At 39.4% G+C, this 25,709-nt stretch overlaps 1 protein-coding gene across 1 annotated transcript in view; it reads left to right on the forward strand.

Annotated features, from left to right (window-relative positions):
- The window catches only part of LOC117508939 (clathrin heavy chain 1-like), a 43,763-nt gene extending 26,398 nt beyond the window's left edge, over positions 1-17,365 (forward strand). The window contains 3 exon segments of the mRNA XM_034168775.1: positions 3,774-3,794; positions 14,398-14,473; positions 15,920-17,365. Of these exon segments, the coding sequence (XP_034024666.1) occupies positions 3,774-3,794; positions 14,398-14,473; positions 15,920-16,047 (225 nt within the window). The 3' untranslated portion in view covers positions 16,048-17,365.
- Positions 17,366-25,709: the final 8,344 nt, after the last annotated feature.

Here is a 25,709-nt window from a genome sequence, read left to right on the forward strand (position 1 = left end):
TTGGCCCAGATATAGAGTCGAACCGTGGGTTCAGTGTGCGTGGGGTGTAAGGAAAAAGGTTTTCTTAAGACAAAAGTTCATAAAGAGGCATATTATTATTAGTGTTTTATAATCTAAGGATGATGAGTGTGAAACAGGCAACATCACCTACTTGTTAAAGGTGAAATTTTCTTTTGTCCTCTTGATTGATGTTGGATTTTTGAAATAGTATTTGCAAACTTGTACCGATCTTTAGTTTTTTGTACTCTCATACCAAACGAGTATTCACCCATCTGGTATTTTAATGACACTGAATAATTGAATGAATGAATGAAAACTGTTTATTTCGAACATTTGATACAACAACAATTACAAGATAGATCAGTAAAGACAACAACAAAAAAGTTCCTACTGTGTACCCAACATGTCCGAAAAGGGGTAGGGTGAAGCATCAGCTTATTTATCTCTACCCCTTCTTCCCCACAACCAGTAATACCCTTTGCCACATATACACATAGATTCCTACACACCTAAACCGATATCAATATATATATATATATATATATATATATATATATATATATATATACACACACAAACATAAATATACACCTACACATACCTACTTACATACAAAATAGTATATATTTACAAGCCGAAGCAAAAAACAAAAACACCCTAACCCTCATTACCCTTCCTCCTCCCTATACCTAGAAAAAAACATATTTTTGTACCGCTGTTTGAACTGGTTCATGAATAATTAAAAGTAATACGAGCAAATACTATTTGAATTTACAGTGTCCAGAGTCCCAGATACTGTCATGGTTTCCTTCATTCACACTCCTCTTTCTGTGCTTCTCTCAGTCGTTTGGCCATTTGTTGTTCTTATTTTTAATTTGGGCTTCCATCCATTCAGGTCCATACAAAAATGTATTTTGTGGTAGATTCATAACTGGTGTGTTCCCATCTTGCCATTTATCTCTGCTACATGGCAAAAGTATATAATGTTTGTTAAAATCAAGTAGCCAAGTTTTCAGTGAGCAACTTTGCTTTGACACCGAAAAACTCAAACAAAAAACTCGCTTTAAAATCGTCATAGGTGACGTCATGTGACTTTTTTTTCTCCCTTTGGCCAACTTCTTCTTTTTTTTTTGTATTACCAATGAAAGTGTGTTCGATGTCCCCAGGACACTATGGGTCTAATAATAATATTGAAGAATAGTATATATGTCATTTTCTTCTTCTTCTACCATAGTGAGACAGTGTTAAATTTAATCGTGATGCGCTGTCAGACGCAACAACTATTTCAAAGATGAAAACTTACCAGGTTAACTCACAGATGTATTTCTGTAAAATATTTTGTTCCCGGTGTTCCACCTTCTTCTGCTGTACTGATAAATTGGGCAGCACGCTCTCATTTGAACCCCTGCCTGATATCGCGGGATTTGACCACTTCTGGGGACAGCCTCCCATTGCCCAACGCAAACACAGCTTAACTTCATACAGATACATGATGTACCATTTTGTTTTTGGCTGCAATCACCAAAGCAGTCACTAAAAGTGTAGTTTTTGCGGTACCCACTACGGATGGGTATTGATGAGATTTTATCTATCGATTCCGCTTATCGATCCGATTCATTATTGATACCTCCTGTGAATTTTCTGTGTACTAAAAGTAGGCTTTACAATTTTTCTCTGTCAACAACATTTTATTGAGTCTTAAACAAAATCTGTAGTTTTTGTCAAAAGCATTTCTTTTCAGACATTAATGTCATGATTGTCTCTCCATACATCTGAGCTGAGCTCAGCTGGCTGCTGGAGTCTGCAGCCATACAGTCTTAGGCTGCTGCACATCAGTGCGTGATGTCTCATTTTGAGAAGATAAAAACATTTTGATCAATAGCAGTTTATTGTTTGTATTACAACTTTTGGAAAGAGGTGTCATTTGATTTAAACTGCGATTCACTTTGAAGTTATTAATTCCGAGCAGTGCAGCATTTGGAACAAAGGAACGGAGGACGATTCTTGTTTCTTTCTCGCAACAAGACAGGAGTCCCAGTTAGTCACTTTAATCTGCACAAAAGTGACTCACGATTGACATGTTTTAATGGCTTTGAGAGGGGTTAAGAAGCGGAGTTGCCGCTTCTGAAGAGGAGCGAAGCAAAGATCCAATGAAGCAGTGGATCAGAGCATTGCTTCATTTGTTCAAGGTTCAGAGCGGAGCCGCGCTACAGAAACTGTTGATTACAGACCCGCTGCAGGGCCTGTAATCAATGTAAAGAAATGATCATTTTCCCGACAAACACCCTCAAAAACAATGGCCGCTCTGAAGGACCGATAACGGAATCATTAAGCAAAAAGCCTGTTGATGTCAGTGGATCGAATCATTTCTTAACAATACCTGAAAAGAACTGGTTCTCGATACCCAACCCTAGTACCCAGTGGATAAGGGAAGATGAGGCAAATGGGAGAGGACGTGTCGGTAAGTTTTAGCTTACACACTTTGATAGAGTAGCTGCATTCTCTCGTCTGCACAACTGCCTCGACATGTTTGAGCTCTGGGTCATAAACAAACTGCATTTTCACTTTATTTGCCATGTAATTTGCCCAAAAACGCTGAGGGCTGTCCCCAGATGTAAGATTATTGCGTCATATTTCAACCCTTTAGCGCCCGCCATCAAATGAGACTACACTGCCCAATTGCACTGCCTGTTACCAGCAGAATATGACAGATGCATATGCTGATCAGATAAATGTGCACACGCCTATGATAATGTTACAGCTGCCTTAGGAGATTTGACAGAAATGTCAGTGACCACTGATGAAGACTTAATTATTTGAATTATTATTCAATTAGTTTCCGGAAAAAATTCAATTCAGTTTGTGCCTGAGTGAGCAGACATCATAAAAATATTTTTGCCCAGACTTTTACTTTGTGCAAAACCCAGTTTTGAGGCCAGCCAAGAACGAGCCGACACAAAATTTCACTGAGGCGGCTGCCTCTCATTTCTCTCTGCAGGAAAGCCTCTGGTTCTGTGAGCAACCAGGGGATCTCACAATACCAGATTGATCGCAACTTTGCATTTGTATTAAAAGTGGCATTACTACCGGTGTTGCATATTGAATGGTCCCCCCCCCTAAAAATTGGTTCGCCCTGCCTTCACTGCGCATGTGTCATTTGGGACCACAGCAGCACATCTGAGGCTGAGTCTCTACACCCAGAGTGATCAAAGGGAATAATGTTATTATTAACCATCAAATGATGGAGTAAAACCTCTTAAATCATTCTGAAGTCAATTTTAAGCAGAAACGAGGCGATAATCGGTGAGTCGTTATTGACGCTTTGAAATGATGTAGGCGCAGTGAATGCAGCACCATCAGCTTGTGCTGCATTCACTGCGCCTACATCATTTACGATGAAATAATGCTGAATTTATGTGGAAATGATTGTTGTACAAAAGCTTCAGATGTCTGTCGCTGAGACAGATGATGACTGGAGTGTAGTTTGAAGCAGAAACGAGGTGATAATCGGTGAACTGCAGCTGATGTACAGAAATGATGCATGCGCAGTGAAGGTAGAGCGGACCAGTATTTAGGGAGGACCAGTTGGTCTGCAGCACCAGTACATCTCTCGCTTGTTTGTTGTTGTTTTTTGTTTGTTGCTTTTTTATTTTGTTTTGTTTTTTAAGTGATGAATCCTCAGTTTGCTCTTCTCTCTGTCTAATTCTATTCTGGGAGAATTATTTTTGTTTTCTTTTTTCTCCTTAAGTTGCCTTTCTTAATTTCCTTTCCAGGTTGATGCGATAAAGGAAAAGGTGAAACTTGAATCCATTTTCTAATCATTCTTCTTGATCCTTCTCCCCTGTCTTGTAGCTTGTAGTTTGGAAGAGTAAAATTAGCAGAAACTGCATGTCCCCACCCCCCATGTTACACTGCTGCTTCCGATTGTAAACTCCACATGTCAATGATACCACCCATCTACCCAAAGTTTCCAGAGTGGGGCTCTTCCACACCCTTCCTCAGAGGGATGACTGGGTTTCCTGGTGTCAGTGATGGCTCAAAATCAAAACAAGTTCATTGGTTAAGGTTGAAGGTGACAGCAACAGCATCAGTACTTACACAAAGTAGAGTAGAGAAGAGGTGATGACCTTACAGTGCACCTTCTGCTGCACTGCAAGGTGCATTTGAAAATTGTAAAACCTGTCTTTGAACTGACTCTGGGGAAAGTTCCGGTAACAGCAGGGAAAGATCACAAGTTGGGATTCTTTCAGCGGACATCTACCTCACCTACTTTGGCCAGGTTCTTGTCTCTAGTCTTAAATTTTAATGTTCTAACATTCTTGTCTGTAATTTGCTGGAAGCCATCATCCAGAATCGCCAAGCTTTTTCTTGGTGTATCCCACACCTCAAAAAAAAAAAAAAAAAACTTTTTATCCTGTAGACATTATAAAATAGGTTTCAAGTGATCTACCAATTTTGAATCATAACTATACCACTGTAGTTGGAAGTTTACATGCACTCATCTTGGATGTGAATGCCATGGCAATATTGGGCTTTCAGTCATTTGTTTGAATGAAAAAAAAATTATATATATATATATATATATATATATATATATATATATATATATATATATATATATATATATATATATATATATACAGTAGTGTTCAGAATAATAGTAGTGCTATGTGACTACAAAGATTAATCCAGGTTTTGAGTGTATGTCTTATTGTTACATGGGAAACAAGGTACCAGTAGATTCAGTAGATTCTCACAAATCCAACAAGACCAAGCATTCATGATATGCACACTCCTAAGGCTATGAAATTGGGCTATTAGTAAAAAAAAAAAAAGTAGAAAAGGGGTGTTCACAATAGTAGTGTGGCATTCAGTCAGTGAGTTCGTCAATTTTGTGGAACAAACAGGTGTGACTCAGGTGTCCCCTATTTAAGGATGAAGCCAGCACCTGTTGAACATGCTTTTCTCTTTGAAAGCCTGAGGAAAATGGGACGTTCAAGACATTGTTCAGAAGAACAGCGTAGTTTGATTAAAAAGTTGATTGGAGAGGGGAAAACGTATATGCAGGTGCAAAAAATTATAGGCTGTTCATCTACAATGATCTCCAATGCTTTAAAATGGACAAAAAAAAAACAGACGCATGGAAGAAAATGGAAAACAACCATCAAAATGGATAGAAGAATAACCAGAATGGCAAAGGCTCACCCGTTGATCAGCTCCAGGATGATCAAAGACAGTCTGGAGTTACCTGTAAGTGCTGTGACAGTTAGAAGACGCCTGTGTGAAGCTAATTTATTGGCAAGAATTCCCCGCAAAGTCCTTCTGTTAAATAAAAGGCATGTGCAGAAGAACACGTCAACTGGCCTAGAGAGAAATGGAGGAATATTTTGTGGACTGATAAGAGTAAAATTGTTATTTTTGGGTCCAAGGGCCGCAGACAGTTTGTGAGACGACCCCCAAACTCTGAATTCAAGCCACAGTTCACAGTGAAGACAGTGAAGCATGGTGGTGCAAGCATCATGATATGGGCATGTTTCTCCTACTATGGTGTTGGGCCTATATATCGCATACCAGGTATCATGGATCAGTTTGGATATGTCAAAATACTTGAAGAGGTCATGTTGCCTTATGCTGAAGAGGACATGCCCTTGAAATGGGTGTTTCAGTAAGACAATGACTCCAAGCACACTAGTAAACGAGCATTTTTTTTTTTTTTTACTAATAGCCCAATTTCATTGCCTTAAGAGTGTGCATATCGTGAATGCTTGGTCTTGTTGGATTTGTGAGAATCTAAATCTACTGGTACCTTGTTTCCCATGTAACAATAAGAAATATACTCAAAACCTGGATGAATCTTTTTAGTCACATAGTACTACTGTGTGTATATATATATATATATATATATATATATATATATATATATATATATATATATATATATATATATATATATATATATATATATATATATATATATATATATATATATAATTTTTTTTTTTTTTTTTTTTTTTTTTTACAGAGCAAGGAATTATCAGTACGGCATAGTTTCCTAGTTTTATTTTACTTGCACACTGAAACAAAATGATTTCACAGAAACCAAAAACTACCAGGGTCAAAATTACAAGTCCCCTGAAGAATTGCTGAACAACACAAGTCACTGTTGTGCAGTGATGTGCTTTAACTTTTGTAATGCCCAAAGCTTGAAGAATCAAGTTAAAACTGAGGGTCATTTTCCAGTGTACACACAGTATAAAAAACGTCAGTCAGTGTTTCAGCTGTCACTTGATGAAAACATTGTGCCAAAAACATACAAAATTAGTTTAGGCTTGAGAAGAGTGGGGGGAAAAAAACACGGTCACTTGACTCATGGTGCCATCTTGGGGTCAAAATAGCATTCGCTGTTAATCTGTCTGCATGTAAATACAACTATTTTATTTTATTATATTTTATTTTATTTATTTATTTTATTGGCTGAAAATGCCAGGTTGTTGCACATTTGATGCACAAATAGACATAACAAGGGCTTCAAGATGTACAGATTCCCTTCAGTTCCAAACAGAAGAAAAATTTGGGAAAATAAAGTCAGCTGTGTGGGATGGAAGCCAACATAATCATCAAAGCTTTGAGAGTTAAATTTATTTTTCAGTGCCATGTACAGTAAAACTCAACAAAACTGTCATCGTATAAACCAGATATTCGCAGTCACCGGACAAAAAAGTCCCAACGTTTTTGTATTGTTTTCCATGTAATAAACACGGTACATAATGGATTTTTGCTCACATTGGATAAAATGTCCCGTCCGATCGCAGTGTATTTCCATTGAACCCCTTGCATGTGGGACCGAAGTCATTTCCGTGAATAAAACTCCGACCGTTTATTTTTTTCACACTGTGCTCAGACTCGGACCCGCAGCCTGACGTACACCTGTTAAATCAAACACAAAAGGCTGTGATTTGACACTTTTCTGCTTTTAATCCTTCATCTCCCATCATATAGTGTGCACGCTGATAAATGGATCAGAAAAGTTTGCACATTTACAGCACGAAGTTGGTAAAAGAGGAAAATTGTTCAGCTTACCTTTGATTTGGAGGTGATGATTGTAGAAAGAAAAACTTGAGGGTCACATTAGTCCAGAATAAAGCATTATCCAGAGATGGAGAACTATAAACTGTCACGCACGTCATTGCATGACATGGAGTTAAAGAGCAGCAGCTGCATAAATCCGGCTTTAAATTAATTAAATAAATTGTCCTAAATTGTAAATGAATGTAAATTTGATAGCTTAACTGTTTTTATATTTATTTTGATAGCACCTGTACCTGGATGTGTTGCTGTATGTGGTTAAATTATTTTAAAAATGTTGAAAACATTAAAGGTTCATTGTTCAGCACAGTTGGGCCCAAAATGGCACCATGCTCTGTGTTGACGCCACTCTCTCAATTAAGGCACACCAGTTCAGCACGCCGTTTCTTGATTTGTTGACAATAAACTTGTGGTACACCAGCAATCACAGCCTCCAAAATGCCGTTTACAGAGGCGTGTCATTTACCCTCACTGTAAATATCATGTTTAAGAAGGGCCTGCAAGTTCTCAGTAGGGTTTAAGGTGAGAGTGGAAGGGTGCCATGTCCTTATTATGTCATCCTTGAGGCCTTTGCTGGCCAGCCAAGCAATGGAGTACTTGGATGCATGTGATGGAATGTTCACTCACTCACTCACTCACTCACCTACCTTCAACTGCTTATCTAATTAAGGGTCACGGGGTGGCTGGAGCCTGTCCCATTAGTCATAGACCGGGAGGTGGGATACACCCTGGACAGGACATCAGTCTGTCACATGTGAAAGAGTGTTGTCCTTCATTAAAATCACGGCCTTCTTTAATGATGGAGGCTTTTCCCAGTACCACTGCCTGGAAAAAAGTATCTTCTCAAAACTGCCAGTAGGTGTGGGTGAGGATTTGAAGTCCCTCGGTATCCTGAAAAAGGTCAAACAAGCTCATCCTTAATGATATCAGCCCATACCAGTACCCCTCCTCCATCCTGACTTGAAGAGGTGCAGTGTGTCCATTAGTGATCCATGCACCTGGTCCATCAAGAGTCATTGTCATTTCATCTGTCTATAAAACCTGCGAATAATCTGCTGTCAGATATTTCTTGGTCCAATCTCGAGCAGTTAAGATTGGAGTTGGAAAATATGCATAGAAATAATGTCAGAATACTTGCTTGCCGTATAATTCTGTACACAGTGTGTACATAAGATCAGTCTTCCACAAGGTGGGGATGGAATGGAGATTATTGAAAGCCCAGTATTCCCCTGACATTCATGTTTATGAAGAATGTATGTAAACCTCTGACAAAACGTTATGTCAAAGTGGAGGTGATGCCATTTGGACAGCAGTCAGTGTCTTTGGGTGCTTTCTGTCCAGGAGTTCATTTATGTGGTTTGAACCAAACCAAAAACTTTTTATGTTGTATTTTAATGACTATATTGTGTGTTCACACTAACATCTTACAGAGTCGCTACAGTATTTGAACATAAGGTGACATGGACCAGTGGTGGGCACAGTTCCGCTAAACACTGATTAGCGAAGCTGACTTTTTGTTGGCTGATTAGCTTTTCAGCTAACTTTGAAAACCATCAGCGGACCAATTAACGTCTGCTAAATTTAGTTCTGATCATTTTTAGACCGCTAACATCTTTTTGCGGGCATAGTGAATAAAGCTTAACAGTTAAACACATTTGTAAAGCCTAAAATTAGTTCCTGTCTGTTTTGTGTTTTGTGGCAGACACAGGTATGAGAGGTACAGCTCAATCCTCTGCCATCAGAGCAGACCTGGCTACCAGAGAGAAAGGAAGAGAAGAAAACAATTATTTATTTTCACAGCCAAACAGTCTTGCAGACGTGTCTCAGAAGACATCCAAAGCAAGGCAGTTTTGACTTATGGTTAAAAATTTAAACAAACTAATTCCAGACAGGTTATTGAAATTAATGTCACCTCTGTCGTTTTTATAAAGTATAAGATAAACTTTATTGATCCCACAGAGGATAAATTCACGTTACGTCAGCTCTTAAGAAAACACACAAGGTGGGTGCAAGTAGAGGAAAATGTTCATCAAACAGCGTGTGCAAGATAAACAATGATAATAATACTTGTAACAGTACAAGACATAAGAAATGAGGTAGAAATAGAATATGTATGTAAATATATATGCACACATATATGTGCGTATGTGTGTGTGTGTGTGTATATATATATATATATATATATATATACATGAGTTTCATAAACCGGTTCTTTGATCCACCAATAGCCTTTTTGCTTAACGAGTCCCTTATCGGTCCTTCAGAGCAGCCGTTGTTTTTGAGGGTGTTTTATCGGGAAAATTATCATTTCTTTACGTTGATTACAGACCCTGCAGCGGGTCTGTAATCAACCGCTTCTGTAACGGCTCCACTTTGAATCTTGGAACAACGAAGCAGTGATCCGATCTGCTGCTTCGTTGGTTCATTGCTACGCTGCTTTTCAGAAGCGACAAGTCCACTTCTTAACCCCTCTCAAAGCCATTTAAAAATGTCAATCCTGAATCACTTTTTTTGCGGATTAAAGTCACTAACTGGGACTCTTGTCTTGTTGTGGAAAAGAAACGAGAATCGTCCTCTGTTCCGTTTGCACAGCTGAAAACGCTGCCCCGCTCTCTGCCGAGTCACATTAATAACTTAAAAGCGAATTGCTATTTTAAATCAAATGACACCTCTTACAGACAACAAACTACAACAGACTAAAACATTTTTTTCCTCCCAAAATGAGACGTCCTGCATTCTTTATGAATGACACTGATGTTGACTTGCAGCGCAGCCAGCTTCAAGAGCTCAGCTCAGAGGTATGGAGTTAAATTTGTACTATTAATGTCTGAAAGGAAATGCTTTTGAGAAAAACTACAGATTTAGTTTATTTTTATTTATGTCCAGAGATCAAGGATCCACCATGTAGAGTTTATTTAATGATCCAGTGGCCAATTTCATATTTATTCACTTTAAGACTCAATAAACTGTTCTTGACATGGAAAACCTGTAAAGCCTAGTTTTAGTACACAGAAAATTCACAGAAGGTATTGATAAGGGAATCGAAGAGGAATTGGATCGGTAAGCAGAATCAATAAAATCTTATCAATAGCCATCCCTTATTATTTCTGTTAAAATGTTAGTTATGCCAAACATGTTTAAAAGGTAAGCAGAATCAATAAAATCTTATCAATAGCCATCCCTTATTATTTATGTTAAAATGTTAGTTATGCCAAAGATGTTTAAAAACAGAGATGTTTAAATATTTTAAAAAACAATGTTTAAAATATGACAAAAGATTAAATTGGAAGAATAGAAACTTCTTTAAAAACACATTTAAAATGTTTGAAAAGGCTGTAAAATGTTTGAAAGAATAGAAAGTTATTTAAAAACATGTTTAAAATGTTTTCAAAGGCTGTAAAATGTAAAACACACAAAGATATTGAAATTGTATTTATGTGTATCGGTGGGGTAGGGAGGCGCAGCTATTCGTTTGTTCTCTGAGGGGGGACTCACTCTCCCAGACTTTGAAAACCCCAGGTGTATACATTACCAGCCAAACGTTTACACACTGTGTGTGTGAGCGAGGGAAGCCCGTCTTGCTCGCCTGGCCTGTACTCAAATGTGAAAGCACCCTCAGACTGCAGATGAACATTATTTCAGGAGGCAGAGGCTCGGCAAGGCCTTACTTTGAAGTGCTATTTTGGGGTATTCCCACTGTGTTGACAGTATTCTGACAAAATTACATAAACTTGGGTTATTGTTGAAGGTCCTTTGGTGTTTTGGGGTGTCACTCTCGTCTTTGTGACTGAACAGTTTATTGTAGAGCGGTTCTCAGCAGCACTGCTGGAGATCACCTGTGCTGGATGTATTCCTCCTCCTCACTGCTCCGCCCACAGCTGATGACGTGGTTCAGGTGCATTCAGCTCTTTGAGGGCTGGCAGACAGACACGGGGCTCGACGGATCAGACACGGAGCCGGTGTCACCGGCAGGGTGACACCATGCACATTTAAAATGTGTAGGAGATCTCCAGCACAGGGCTGATGATCACAAATCTAGAGCATGTAAGGAGGATCAAAGCTGCCATTTGGGACTTTTCTTTGGGGGAGGTAAAAGCATATTGAACCACAAGCATGCACACCCCCGCCTCCCCTCCCTACCTCCCCCGGTAGCATCAGCAGTGCTCACTCCAGGTTAGGAGGCATCATCGTTGGCCGTGCCTGCTTCTGAGAACCTTAAACTGGCTGATCAAACTCATCTTCATCTCTCTCTCACTGTTCCTCCACCGTGGCTCTCTGCTTTTCTTCTCCTTTGTCATGCAACTCCTCAAGAAGAAAATAACAAAACTGCCTCTCAGCATGTTTCTCAACCTTTCTTTGAAACAAAACAGCCTGTCTTTCCTTGAAACAGCCTGCTGTAACTAGAATGTCTGACTCAGCAGTTAACCAGTATGTCGAGAACTGAACCCAGAACCATTCAACAGTAAGATGTATTTAACATTTATCTTTAAACTGACGATTGTTACAGCAGAGGGTAACTTCTGGTGTTTTTTTTGTTGTGGTTTTTTGGCTGCTTTATCCTGTGAAATGTGTACATTCTTTTCTTTCTGTCACTCTGTCTGCTTCTGAGCCGCTGAGCAAACACACTAAAATACAAACACATCATAGATAAATGTTCAGCCATCTGCTTGATTTTTACACTTGATGCACACAGACAGTGACTTCATGCAGCTACGTGCAGCATCCCAGAGCCCGAAACAAAACATTAATAATGTGTTTGAATGAATCATTCTTCAGTTTCAGTTTTCTGATCTATTCCTGACTTTTACAGGGTGGTTGTGCTGTTGAACCCTAGTTAGTATGCAGACTGATCATGTGACTCAGAAAAATGCAAAGCACCAGATTAAATATTTGGTCAATATTGTTTCATTTGCATTACTACAGGTCAGCCATGAAAGTAGCTGAGCAGAAACTGTACAAACCTAAACACGATGGTAAATTCTGCACATGTAGGTCAGTAGAATTTATTTATTTAGTTCCAGGCATCAACAAATGTCATTTCAAAGCTCCATACACAGTAATTCTCGACCGTCGACAGTCACCGTCGACAGTCAGCGAGCGCTGTCTGCAGTGGGAAGGAAAAAGTCCATTTTAATGAGAAGATACCTCAAGCAGACCAGACAAAGTGGGGTGGCCTTCTGCTTCACCCAAACTGTCAAATGAAATGTTTCAGAAATGGTGTCCTGACTTGGACAGTCTCATTAGATCTAAAACATAACGTATTAGATGTATTTGACAACAAAGAACTCACTCCCCCACCCCTGTTGTTGATCCAGAGTAGAGTGCCTTGATTGGAGAGTGGCATCAACTCAAAACATGGCGTCATTTTGGGTCTAACTGCTTTGAACTACTGAATGGACCTTCTATGTTTTCAACATTTTTTAAAGTCATTTAACCACATACAGAAACACATCCAGGTACAGGTAATATCAAAATAAATGTAAAAATAGTTAAGCTATCAAATTTACAATTTATGATGATTTATTTAATTAATTTAAAGCCTGATTTATGCAGCTGCTGCTCTTTAACACCATGTTATGCAATGACGTGTGTGACAGTGTTAAAGTTCTCAGTCTCTGGATTATGCTTTATTCTGGACTAATCTGACCCCCAACAAGCTTTTCTTTCTACAATCACCTCCAAATCAAAGGTAACCTGTACAGTTTTCTCTTATTGACTTCGTGCTGTAAATGTGATGTAGACTTTTCTGATCCATTTATTAGCGTGCGCGATATATGATGGCAGACGAAGGATTAAAAGCAGAAAAGTGTCAAATCACAGCCTTTTGTGTTTGATTTAACAGGTGCACGTCAGGCTGCGGGTCCGAGTCTGAACACAGTTTAAAAAAATTAAACGGTTGGACTTTAAATCGCATAAATGATTCCTCTCCCACGTTCCACAAATCGGCAAGTGTCAGAGCTGAACTTTAATTTGTACCTCTCTTACTGTGCACATCCAGACTGCTCAGAGTTCTTAATGGAAATACATTGCAATCAGACGGGACATTTTATCTTTTGTGAGCAAAAACTCCGCTGTGCAGAATCCGTTATATACACTGTTTATTACATTGAAAACAATGCAAAAACTTCGGGACTGATGGTTTAGGTGAGTTTTACTGTGCATGGGACTGAACACTAAATTTACCTCTCAAAGCTTTGATGATGATGTCGGCTTCCATCCCACACGACTGACTTTATTTTCCCAAATTTTTCTTCTGTTTGGATCTGAAGGGAATCTGTACATCTTGATGCCCTTGTTGTGACTGTTTGGCATCCAAATGCGCACCAACCTGGCATTTTCAGCGAATAAATAAATAAAATAGCTGGATTTACCTGCAGACAGATTAACAGCCAACGCTATGTTTGTCCCAAGATGGCACCATGAGTCACGTGTTTGTTTTTTTTCCGACTCGTGTCGCCACTCTCTCTAATAAAAGGCGTTCTAATCCAGAGCCCCCCGCCCATAACTTCTTGATTCATCAAACACATTCACTGAAGCAAATAAGATAGTCTCACAAATATCAGCAAATATTCATCATAAATGTCTCAGCACATTTTCTGCTTAAAAAAAGAGAGTTTTGGCATATTTGACAACCCAGAGCTTTTTATTTTTTTTTCAAGTTGGTGTTGATCCTCAGCATCTACCCCCCCCCAAATCCCTTCAAACACACATATACGGCACATACAAGTTTTCAGCTAAATAAGCAAACAAAATACTGTAAGAAATATCAGCCAACAACACATTTTCTGCCAAGAAACCAGCAAAAGTGTAAAATCTATCTTGGTAGGTTTCTCCTTTTTTTTTTTTTACCTCTTTTTTTAAGTCTTGATGAATGTACTGGTGAGGGATCAGTTCTCTACATACATGTGACAGTAGACCGGTTGGGTGGCTGGATGGTGGGACCATTATTGCCCAGTAGCCTGTCTCCCCTCCTAAATCGTAAATTAGACTCCCTTACCAACCACAAACAACGGGACGGCTACACTGCTAACAGTCTTAGCTAAACTGAGTAGTGTAGACACTAGTTGCCAAGATGTAGTTTCTGTGTTTGCTCCCAACAGTATAGCAAGGTCTGCCTCTCGCAGCCTTTATTATTATTATTTTAACCTGGACTTTATTGATCTTCGCCTGTCAGGAATGGTCCCATCTGTCAACCAGTGAAATAACCCAGAGGTCAGTTTTTACAAAGTCAGCCTCTCAGCCTTTGCTGTTCCAAACTCACTCACGGTGTGGCTGAAGTTTTTCACTGTTGCTGCTGTTTTCTTTCCACAGGTGGACAAACTGGAAGCCTCGGAGTCTCTGAGGAAACAGGAGGAGCAGGCCACCGAGTCCCAACCCATTGTTTATGGTAAAGAGAATGTTGTCAAGGCTTGTATGTCTGTCACTGCGGCACATTTTGTTAAATGGAATTCAGAAGCTCAAATCAAACACACTTTGGGCAAATTATATGGCAACTTTAACTCAGACAGCAGGTTAGCTGTTTACTTTTGGAGTTTTGCTTCTGTGCAACACAATGGAGTTGCAATGGTGCAACCAAAATGTGTTTGTCCTGTCAATTTTTAGTTTTAATCAAAAGGGTGTAACAAAAATTTCTATTTATGAATTACTCATTTTTATACACATATACTCTGTTTTCAGATCCAAAAAGTAAATATAAGCAGTAGTCTTAAAAATAATCACTTTTGCAGACTTTTCTTCAGAAAACAGTCAGGGGATGGAGGTTTGAACATTTCCTAGTCACTGAATATGTCTTGAACTTCAGTCATTAATAAATACAAATGCTATGATACTGTAACAAAAAATCCATCTGCATTTGGAAATGTTTTCAAAAACTGACTGATGGTGCAAGAAAGAAAGAAGCTAATGAGGGAAGCCACTAAGATACCCGTGACAACTTTGAAGGAGTTATAAGCTTCTGTGGCCGTGGTTGGAGAAAATAAGTACAATGTAACTTTTTCCTGTTTCATCTCCAGTTACAGCTTCATGGCGAAGTAAAGCAAGGAAGGATTTTAAAACAATAAGACATCAAATCTAGGCTGGACTCCCATGTGCGCATTGGCTAACTCACTGAAATTTTACACCTTATTTTTAAGAAGAATCTTGTATTTTCCACTCCATCATGAAGCTTTATCGCTGGTGATGCAACAGACAAAAGTTCCCTCACAAATCTCCTTTCTGCAAGTTCACCATTTTTGAGAACTTTCCACTGCAGACAGATTTACCATTCTGTTTGTATTTCTTAATGACTGACATAAATTAAGTCCAATACATATTTCATCCATTCATTTTCTAAACCATTATTCCATTTAAGGGTGAAATGGGGGCGCTGGAGCCATTCCCAGCCGTTCTTGGGTAATGGGGGGGGTATATTTAGTTGTCTGGTTACTTACGGGATCGGAAAATGTAGAAACTCTGTAAAGAAATGGCCATTATATTTTTGTTGAACCCCTTGAATGACAGCAGAAAGTCAACGCAACAATCACATCTCGAGTGATTGTTTTTAACTCCACTGTGGAGACTCACAGAGGCAAGCTTAGATAAATTGCTGCTTTCCAAAAACATATGGACCTGGCTGTAATTCACTTATGAGCAGCAGCACTCCAAACAGCTTAAGAACCTTTCTGAAATTGTCAATAAGACTCAATTTAAGAAATGTGTGTGTGTGTGCTTGGTAAATTGCGGTGTGTCGGGGTTTCCTGTCAGCTAACACAGACATAAATGTCACGTGAGAATTTCACATTTGAGACAGGATTGTTGTCAAGGTGACGTGTTTATTGCAATGTTTGTGTTGCAGGCACCGCCCAGCTGATGCTCACAGCAGGGCCAAACGTCACCGTGCCGCCACAGCAGGTCTACGGTTACGGTTACACGGCACCTGGCTATGCTCAGCCACAACAGCCCAGCTTTGGTTACGGCATGTGAACGTGCCGCACATGCACACACCTTCCTCTCACCTGTCCTCTCTGTGTTCCTCACCAGCTTCCTGTGGTCCTCTACTCACAGCGGGGGCCTCAGAGCAACAGCCCACTTTGAAGTTTGTGTTCTCTTCTAATGCAAACATGCACTGAAGGACTTTATTAATTTGTATTGTTTGTATTTGTATTGGTGTATTTGTTTTTCACATTCCATATTTATGACTACTTATTTAGAGAAGTGGTATATTATTATTTTGTGTATGTTTGTCTTTTTTATTTTATTGATTTTTGTTTGTGCAGAAGTGGACTAGCTGACGCTCACTAACGAGCCTTTTGAAGTAGGTGGAGGAACATCGGATTGTTTCTTTTTTTGGCACTCATGAAGAAATTAATGTAGAGAAGCTCTTACTTTTGATGTACTGAACATGTGACCAGCTTCCATTGTCTCATCTGTCTGTAAAATGCATTTTCATCATTGTATATTTTGAGGGGGGGATGGGTTACTTATAATATTTGAACATATATTGCCATTTGAATGGCTATAGCTAGCAACACTAAATACTGATAGAATATTCTGCACAGGCGTGTAGCTTTATGGAGTTTTAAATGCATACAGACATAAGTCGCTGCTCAACTGAGGGTGTGTTTGTGTGTGCGCGTGACTGTCGACTTTAGTTTTATCCTGTCCCACCCTCTTAGATGTACTCTTTCATAGACTCCATGTATTTCGGTGACCACTCGTGCCGTGTACAGTGCTTGTGTGAGACTGTCTGTATATGTGCAAGGACGGGACTGTGTTGACCAAACACCCACAACCCCCAGACGTGTGTGTGTGTGTGTGTGTGTACTGACCCTCCTTGTCAGTGTGCAAGGTCTGTGTATGCCAGGTGTTGTGGTGTTTCCCTTGGTTACTTTTTCCCCATGTAGCGATGTGAACATGGTGAAAACTTTTTGAAGGAGACTCCTACTCTCCCATCCCATTTTCTCCCTCACGCCTGGCGGCGAGAACAAGGAAGACAGCCTGGTGAAACGGGCTGCCGAAATATATAAATGCTCCCAGAGGTTGCGTGTGTGTGTGTATGGTTTTGATGAACAAAAATTAAGTCCTTTGTGGAGAATGGTCTGAAATAAGAGCCTGTGTGTGTACTTTGATGTACTTCCAAACATGCTTTCAGCTGTGTCTAAAAGTGTCATTCTAACCCGACCAGACGTTGAATTTCTTTTTGTTATGCATATTAATGACAAACAGGACCTGTCATTAAGTGGAAGAACATGGCTTAACTGAAAGGGAAATACTAGTCTAAATAAAAAAACTAAAAATTGTACCCAGTCGTCTTTTTGGTATTACAAACACTGGGCATTAACAAGTTTTTTGTTTTGTTTTTGTTGTTTTTTAAACGTTATAACTCTACCTAATGTACTTGTAACCCTGAAGTGTTGGCAAGATACTGGTTGTGAACTTGACCTGTGCCTGAAATCATGTTGTGAATAAGTCAAGGCCTGCTGCCACGGGCCTTCTTTTCCACTTCTTTGGAGTATTTCTCAGGAAGTCCCATACTCCTGCACACAAACACATCACAGCCTTGTCAGACAATAAGTAAACAATACATATCATTTCTCTTAACAAAAAAAGTGTACGATAGCCATCCCAGGATGACTGATGTCTATCGTACACCCTGTCACTGTTATGGGGTAAAAATAGTAAAAAATGGCTGAGGTAAATTTCAAGTTTGCACAGGTGTCAAAAGGAAAAGTTGGTGCTATTTTGGTAAAAGGTAATGTAAATTAATGGTTGACCTAAGAAGATTAATCAATGGAATAGTTCTCTGGTGAGTGCTTGGTCTCCAATGCACAAACAAAGTTAACATCCAGTGGAATCCAATGCATGTTACATTATTCCATAATGTCATAACAAAGCATAATAGAAGATGCAAACTTTTTCAAAAGGAAGAGTTTAATTAAACCCCTTTAAACAACTGAAAGTCAATACTGTAAGCATTTAAAACTCCATTGTGGTGGTGTACACTTGGAGACAAAAATTGAACTCTTTGGCATGAATGCCAGGGATCATGTTTGGAGGAAACCAGGCACCATCCCTACAGTGAAGCATGGTGGTGGCAGCATCATAGTGTGGGGATGTTTTTCAGTGGTAGGAACTGGGAGACTAGTCAGGATTGAGGGAAAGACGAATGCAGCAATGTACAGCGACATCCTGGATGAAAAGCTGCTCTAGAGCGCTCTTGACCTCAGACTTCGATGGTTCATCTTTCAGCAGGGCAATGATACACAGCCAAGACATCAAAGGCGTGGCTTCAGGACAACTGTGTGAATGTCCTTGAGTGGCCCAGCCAGAGCCCAGACCTGAATCTGATTGAACATCTCTGGAGAGATGTGAAAATGGCTGTACAATGACACTCCCCATCTAACCTGATGGAGATTGAGAGCTGCTGCAAAGAGGAATAGTGCACCAAGGTGTACATGTGATTTCTTAGGGTTTGTTTTTTTTTATTTTTAATAAATTTGCAAAAAAATTTTTTTTTTTTTATTTGGAAAGTCATATACAGTAGTGTTCAGAATAATAGTAGTGCTATGTGACTAAAAAGATTAATCCAGGTTGTGAGTATATTTCTTATTGTTACATGGGAAACAAGGTACCAGTAGATTCTCACAAATCCAACAAGACCAAGCATTCATGATATGCACACTCTTAAGGCTATGAAATTGGGCTATTAGTAAAAAAAAAAAGTAGAAAAGGGGTGTTCACAATAATAGTAGTGTGGCATTCAGTCAGTGAGTTCGTCAATTTTGTGGAACAAACAGGTGTGAATCAGGTGTCCCCTATTTAAGGATGAAGCCAGCACCTGTTGAACATGCTTTTCTCTTTGAAAGCCTGAGGAAAATGGGACATTCAAGACATTGTTCAGAAGAACAGCATAGTTTGATTAAAAAGTTGATTGGAGAGAGGAAAACTTATACGCAGGTGCAAAAAATTATAGGCTGTTCATCTACAATGATCTCCAATGCTTTAAAATGGACAAAAAAACAAAAAAAAAGACGCGTGGAAGAAAACGGAAAACAACCATCAAAATGGATAGCAGAATAACCAGAATGGCAAAGGCTCACCCATTGATCAGCTCCAGGATGATCAAAGACAGTCTGGAGTTACCTGTAAGTGCTGTGACAGAAGACGCCTGTGTGAAGCTAATTTATTTGCAAGAATCCCCCGCAAAGTCCCTCTGTTAAATAAAAGACGTGCAGAAGAGGTTACAATTTGCCAAAGAACACATCAACTAGCCTAAAGAGAAATGGAGAAATATTTTGTGGACTGATGAGAGTAAAATTGTTCTTTTTGGGTCCAAGGGTCACAGACAGTTTGTGAGATGACCTCCAAACTCTGAATTCAAGCCACAGTTCAATTCAATTCAATTTTTTTTTTTATATAGCGCCAAATCACAACAAACAGTTGCCCAAGGCGCTTTATATTGTAAGGCAAGGCCATACAATAATGATGTAAAACCCCAACGGTCAAAACGACCCCCTGTGAGCAAGCACTTGGCTACAGTGGGAAGGAAAAACTCCCTTTTAACAGGAAGAAACCTCCAGCAGAACCAGGCTCAGGGAGGGGCAGTCTTCTGCTGGGACTGGTTGGGGCTGAGGGAGAGAACCAGGGAAAAAGACATGCTGTGGAGGGGAGCAGAGATCGATCACTAATGATTAAATGCAGAGTGGTGCATACAGAGCAAAAAGAGAAAGAAACAGTGCATCATGGGAACCCCCCAGCAGTCTACGTCTATAGCAGCATAACTAAGGGATGGTTCAGGGTCACCTGATCCAGCCCTAACTATAAGCTTTAGCAAAAAGGAAAGTTTTAAGCCTAATCTTAAAAGTAGAGAGGGTGTCTGTCTCCCTGATCTGAATTGGGAGCTGGTTCCACAGGAGAGGAGCCTGAAAGCTGAAGGCTCTGCCTCCATTCTACCCTTACAAACCCTAGGAACTACAAGTAAGCCTGCAGTCTGAGAGCGAAGGCTCTATTGGGGTGATATGGTACTACGAGGTCCCTAAGATAAGATGGGACCTGATTATTCAAAACCTTATAAGTAAGAAGAAGAATTTTAAATTCTATTCTAGAATTAACAGGAAGCCAATGAAGAGAGGCCAATATGGGTGAGATATGCTCTCTCCTTCTAGTCCCCGTCAGCACTCTAGCTGCAGCATTTTGAATTAACTGAAGGCTTTTTAGGGAACTTTTAGGACAACCTGATAATAATGAATTACAATAGTCCAGCCTAGAGGAAATAAATGCATGAATTAGTTTTTCAGCATCACTCTGAGACAAGACCTTTCTGATTTTAGAGATATTGCGTAAATGCAAAAAGCAGTCCTACATATTTGTTTAATATGCGCTTTGAATGACATATCCTGATCAAAAATGACTCCAAGATTTCTCACAGTATTACTAGAGGTCAGGTAATGCCATCCACAGTAAGGATCTGGTTAGACACCATGTTTCTAAGATTTGTGGGGCCAAGTACAATAACTTCAGTTTTATCTGAGTTTAAAAGCAGGAAATTAGAGGTCATCCATATCTTTCTGTCTGTAAGACAATCCTGCAGTTTAGCTAATTGGTGTGTGTCGTCTGGCTTCATGGATAGATAAAGCTGGGTATCATCTGCGTAACAATGAAAATTTAAGCAATACCGTCTAATAATACTGCCTAAGGGAAGCATATATAAAGTGAATAAAATTGGTCCTAGCACAGAACCTTGTGGAACTCCATAATTAACTTTAGTCTGTGAAGAAGATTCCCCATTTACATGAACAAATTGTAATCTATTAGACAAATATGATTCAAACCACCGCAGCGCAGTGCCTTTAATACCTATGGCATGCTCTAATCTCTGTAATAAAATTTTATGGTCAACAGTATCAAAAGCAGCACTGAGGTCTAACAGAACAAGCACAGAGATGAGTCCACTGTCCGAGGCCATAAGAAGATCATTTGTAACCTTCACTAATGCTGTTTCTGTACTATGATGAATTCTAAACCTGACTGAAACTCTTCAAATAGACCATTCCTCTGCAGATGATCAGTTAGCTGTTTTACAACTACCCTTTCAAGAATTTTTGAGAGAAAGGAAGGTTGGAGATTGGCCTATAATTAGCTAAGATAGCTGGGTCAAGTGATGGCTTTTTAAGTAATGGTTTAATTACTGCCACCTTAAAAACCTGTGGTACATAGCCAACTAACAAAGATAGATTGATCATATTTAAGATCGAAGCATTAAATAATGGTAGGGCTTCCTTGAGCAGCCTGGTAGGAATGGGGTCTAATAAACATGTTGATGGTTTGGATGAAGTAACTAATGAAAATAACTCAGACAGAACACATCGGAGAGAAAGAGTCTAACCAAATACCGGCATCACTGAAAGCAGCCAAAAATAACGATACGTCTTTGGGATGGTTACTGAGTAATTTTTTCTCTAATAGTTTAAAATTTTGTTAGCAAAGAAAGTCATGAACTCATTACTAGTTAAAGTTAATGGAATACTCAGCTCAATAGAGCTCTGACTCTTTGTCAGCCTGGCTACAGTGCTGAAAAGAAACCTGGGGTTGTTCTTATTTTCTTCAATTAGTGATGAGTAGAAAGATGTCCTAGCTTTACGGAGGGCTTTTTTATAGAGCAACAGACTCTTTTTCCAGGCTAAGTGAAGATCTTCTAAATTAGTGAGACGCCATTTCCTCTCCAACTTACGGGTTATCTGCTTTAAGCTACGAGTTTGAGAGTTATACCATGGAGTCAGACACTTCTGATTTAAAGCTCTCTTTTTCAGAGGAGCTACAGCATCCAAAGCTGTCTTCAATGAGGATGTAAAACTATTGACGAGATACTCTATCTCCCTTACAGAGTTTAGGTAGCTACTCTGCACTGTGTTGTTATATGGCATAGAGAACATAAAGAAGGAATCATATCCTTAAACCTAGTTACAGCGCTTTCTGAAAGGACTTCTAGTGTAATGAAACTTATTCCCTACTGCTGGGTAGTCCATCAGAGTAAATGTAAATGTATTAAAAAATGATCAGACAGAAGGGAGTTTTCAGGAATACTGTTAAGTCTTCTATTTCCATACCATAAGTCAGAACAAGATCTAAGATATGATTAAGTGGTGGGTGGACTCATTTACTTTTTGAGCAAAGCCATAGAGTCTAATAATAGATTAATGCAGTGTTGAGGCTGTCATTCTCGCATCTGTGTGGATGTTAAAATCGCCCACTATAATTATCTTATCTGAGCTAAGCACTAAGTCAGACAAAAGGTCTGAAAATTCACAGAGAAACTCACAGTAACGACAGGTGGACGATAGATAATAACAAATAAAACTGGTTTTTGGGACTTCCAATTTGGCATGGACAAGACTAAGAGACAAGCTTTCAATGAATTAAAGCTCTGTCTGGGTTTTTGATTAATTAATAAGCTGGAATGGAAGATTGCTGCTAATCCTCCGCCCCGGCCCGTGCTACGAGCATTCTGACAGTTTAGTGTGACTCGGGGGTGTTGACTCATTTAAACTAACATATTCATCCTGCTGTAACCAGGTTTCTGTTAGGCAGAATAAATCAATATGTTGATCAATTATTATATCATTTACCAACAGGACTTAGAAGAGAGAGACCTAATGTTTAATAGACCACATTTAACTGTTTTAGTCTGTGGTGCAGTTGAAGGTGCTATATTATTTTTTCTTTTTGAATTTTTATGCTTAAATAGATTTTTGCTGGTTATTGGTAGTCTGGGAGCAGGCACCGTCTCTACGGGGATGGGGTAATGAGGGATGGCAGGGGGGAGAGAAGCTGCAAGAGAGGTGTGTAAGACTACAACTCTGCTTCCTGGTCCCAACCCTGGATAGTCACAGTTTGGAGGATTTAAGAAAATTAGCCAGATTTCTAGAAATGAGAGCTGCTCCATCCAAAGTGGGACGGATGCCGTCTCATCTAACAAGACCAGGTTTTCCCCCAGAAGCTTTGCCAATTATCTATGAAGCACCCCTCATTGTTTTGGACACCACTCAGACAGCCAGCAATTCAGGAGAACATGCGGCTAACATGCACTCCCGGTCCGATTGGGGAGGGGCCCCAGAGAAAACTACGAGAGTCCGACATGGTTTTTGGCAAGTTACACACCGATTTAATGTTAATTTTAGTGACCTCCGATTGGCGTAACCGGGTGTCATTACTGCCGACGTGAATTACAATCTTACCAAATTTACGCTTAGCCTTAGCCAGCAGTTTCAAATTTCCTTCAATGTCGCCTGCTCTGGCACCCGGAAGACAATTGACTATGGTTGCTGGTGTCGCTAACTTCACATTCTCAAAACAGAGTCGCCAATAACCAGAGTTTGATCCTCGGCGGGTGCGTCGTCGAGTGGGGAAAAACGGTTAGAGATTGTGAACGGGTTGGCGGTGTACACGGGGCTTCTGTTTAGGGCTACGCTTCTCCTCACAGTCACCCAGTCGGCCTGCTTTCCGGCTTGCTCGGATCTGCCAGGGGGGGAACTAACGGCGGCTAAGCTACCTTGGTCCGCACCGACTACAGGGGCCTGGCTAGCTGTAGAATTTTCCACGGTGCGGAGCCGAGTCTCCAATCGCCCAGCCTGGCCTCCAAAGCTACGAATAAGCTACACTTATTACAAGTACCATTACTGCTAAAGGAGGCCGAGGAATAACTAAACATTTCACAACCCAGAGCAGGAAAAGTGCGGGAGAGGACAGGAGAAGCCGCCATGCTAAATCGGCTAAGAGCTAGTAGCTACGCTAAGCTAGCGGATTCCTAAAAACACGCAAAGTGAATAATGTGTAAATACATTATTATAAGTTCACAGTGAAGACAGTGAAGCATGGTGGTGCAAGCATCATGATATGGGCATGTTTCTCCTACTATGGTGTTGGGCCTATATGTCGCATACCAGGTATCATGGATTCAGTTTGGATATGTCAAAATACTTGAAGAGGTCATGTTGCCTTATGCTGAAGAGGACATGCCCTTGAAATGGGTGTTTCAACAAGACAATGACCCCAAGCAACTAGTAAACGAGCAAAATCATGGTTCCAAACCAACAAAATTAATGCCTCGCAGATGTGAAGAAATCATGAAAAACTGTGGTTATACAACTAAATACTAGTTTAGTGATTCAAAGGATTGCTAAAAAAGCAGTTTTGAACATAACAGTTTTAAGTTTGTAGCGTCAACAGCAGGTGCTACTATTATTGTGAGCACCCCCTTTTCTACTTTTTTTTACTAATAGCCCAATTTCATAGCATAAGAGTGTGCATATCATGAGATGCTTGGTCTTGTTGGATTTGTGAGAATCTACTGAATCTGCTGGTACCTTGTTTCCCATTTAACAATACGAAATATACTCAAAACCTGGATTAATCTTTTTAGTCACATAGCACTACTACTGTATTATTCTGAACAGCATTCTTCCTTCCTTTCCCCATTTTAAAAGGGCCTTTTTTTCCTTCTTTCTTTTTAAAAGAAAAACAGTTTTATTGCCCTTGATACAAAAAAGAAAAAAACAAATCTCTATATTGATATGAATAGACAATAACCAAGGAACTATATACAACAAAGGGGAGCCAACTCAGTAGGGGATGTGGAAAATATTCACAGATGGTACTTGAAGCAATTATCTGGGCCAATACAGAGAAGTCATGAAAAATCTGCTCTTGTTGGGGTAATATATGTAATCCATTTGTTCCAATTACAATAGAATTCCTCCCTTCTGATATTAATTAGATAGGTTAATTTTTCCATTTTGAAATTTTCAAGGACTATGTCGGTCCACTGAGGGAGGATTTGGGGTCAGCCATTTCCTTAGTAATATCTTTTTTAAGAAGGGCTTGCAGCAATTTTTTATCACTTCTCTGTTGTAAATAATCTGCACTGCCCAAATAAAGATTCCCAAAATTAATTCCCAGTTGCAACCAAAAACTGAAATCAAACATTTATGAATTTCTTTCTAGTAAGAGTTGTAATTAGGACAAGCCCAGATATATGATAGTGGTCAGCCTTGTCAGAGCCATATTGTCTCCAGCATACTGAGGGATTGGTATATTTACTGCCCTGAACAGGAGTCTTAAAGTATCTAATTATATTTTCCAACAGTGTTCTCGCCAAAATAAAAGAAGTTGATGACCACTGAAATTCCCAAATCACTTCCCAGTTTTCCTCTGAGATACTGACAGTTGCCTCTTTTTCCCATTTCTCTTTTATGTACAGTGTTTACATTTGTCCAATTTAGAGAGAGCATTATACATTGTAGAAATCAATTTCAGCTTAGTAAACATGTGCTGATTTCAGTATTTTCTAAAAGGCGTGTGAAAATTCTGAAAATTAATAATTTGAAGAAAAACTATGTTTTACTTCAAGATATCTATAAAAATCTTTATTACTCAAATTGTATTTGTTCTGGAGTGTCTGGAAACTATGGAAAAATAGTTTTAGTGAAAGATAAGTTGTAAGCCCTTTTGCTATCCAGTTTTAAAGATACCATCTCTTTTATTGGGAGGAAAGTCAGAATCAAAGGACCACCATCTAAATAAAAATAGCATCTCGAATTTTTTGTAAGATTTATACTTGTGCCATATTCTCAGAGTCAACTTTATCCAGC

Source organism: Thalassophryne amazonica, chromosome 4 (assembly GCF_902500255.1).
Source record: "Thalassophryne amazonica chromosome 4, fThaAma1.1, whole genome shotgun sequence".
Taxonomy (NCBI): Eukaryota; Metazoa; Chordata; class Actinopteri; order Batrachoidiformes; family Batrachoididae; genus Thalassophryne; species Thalassophryne amazonica.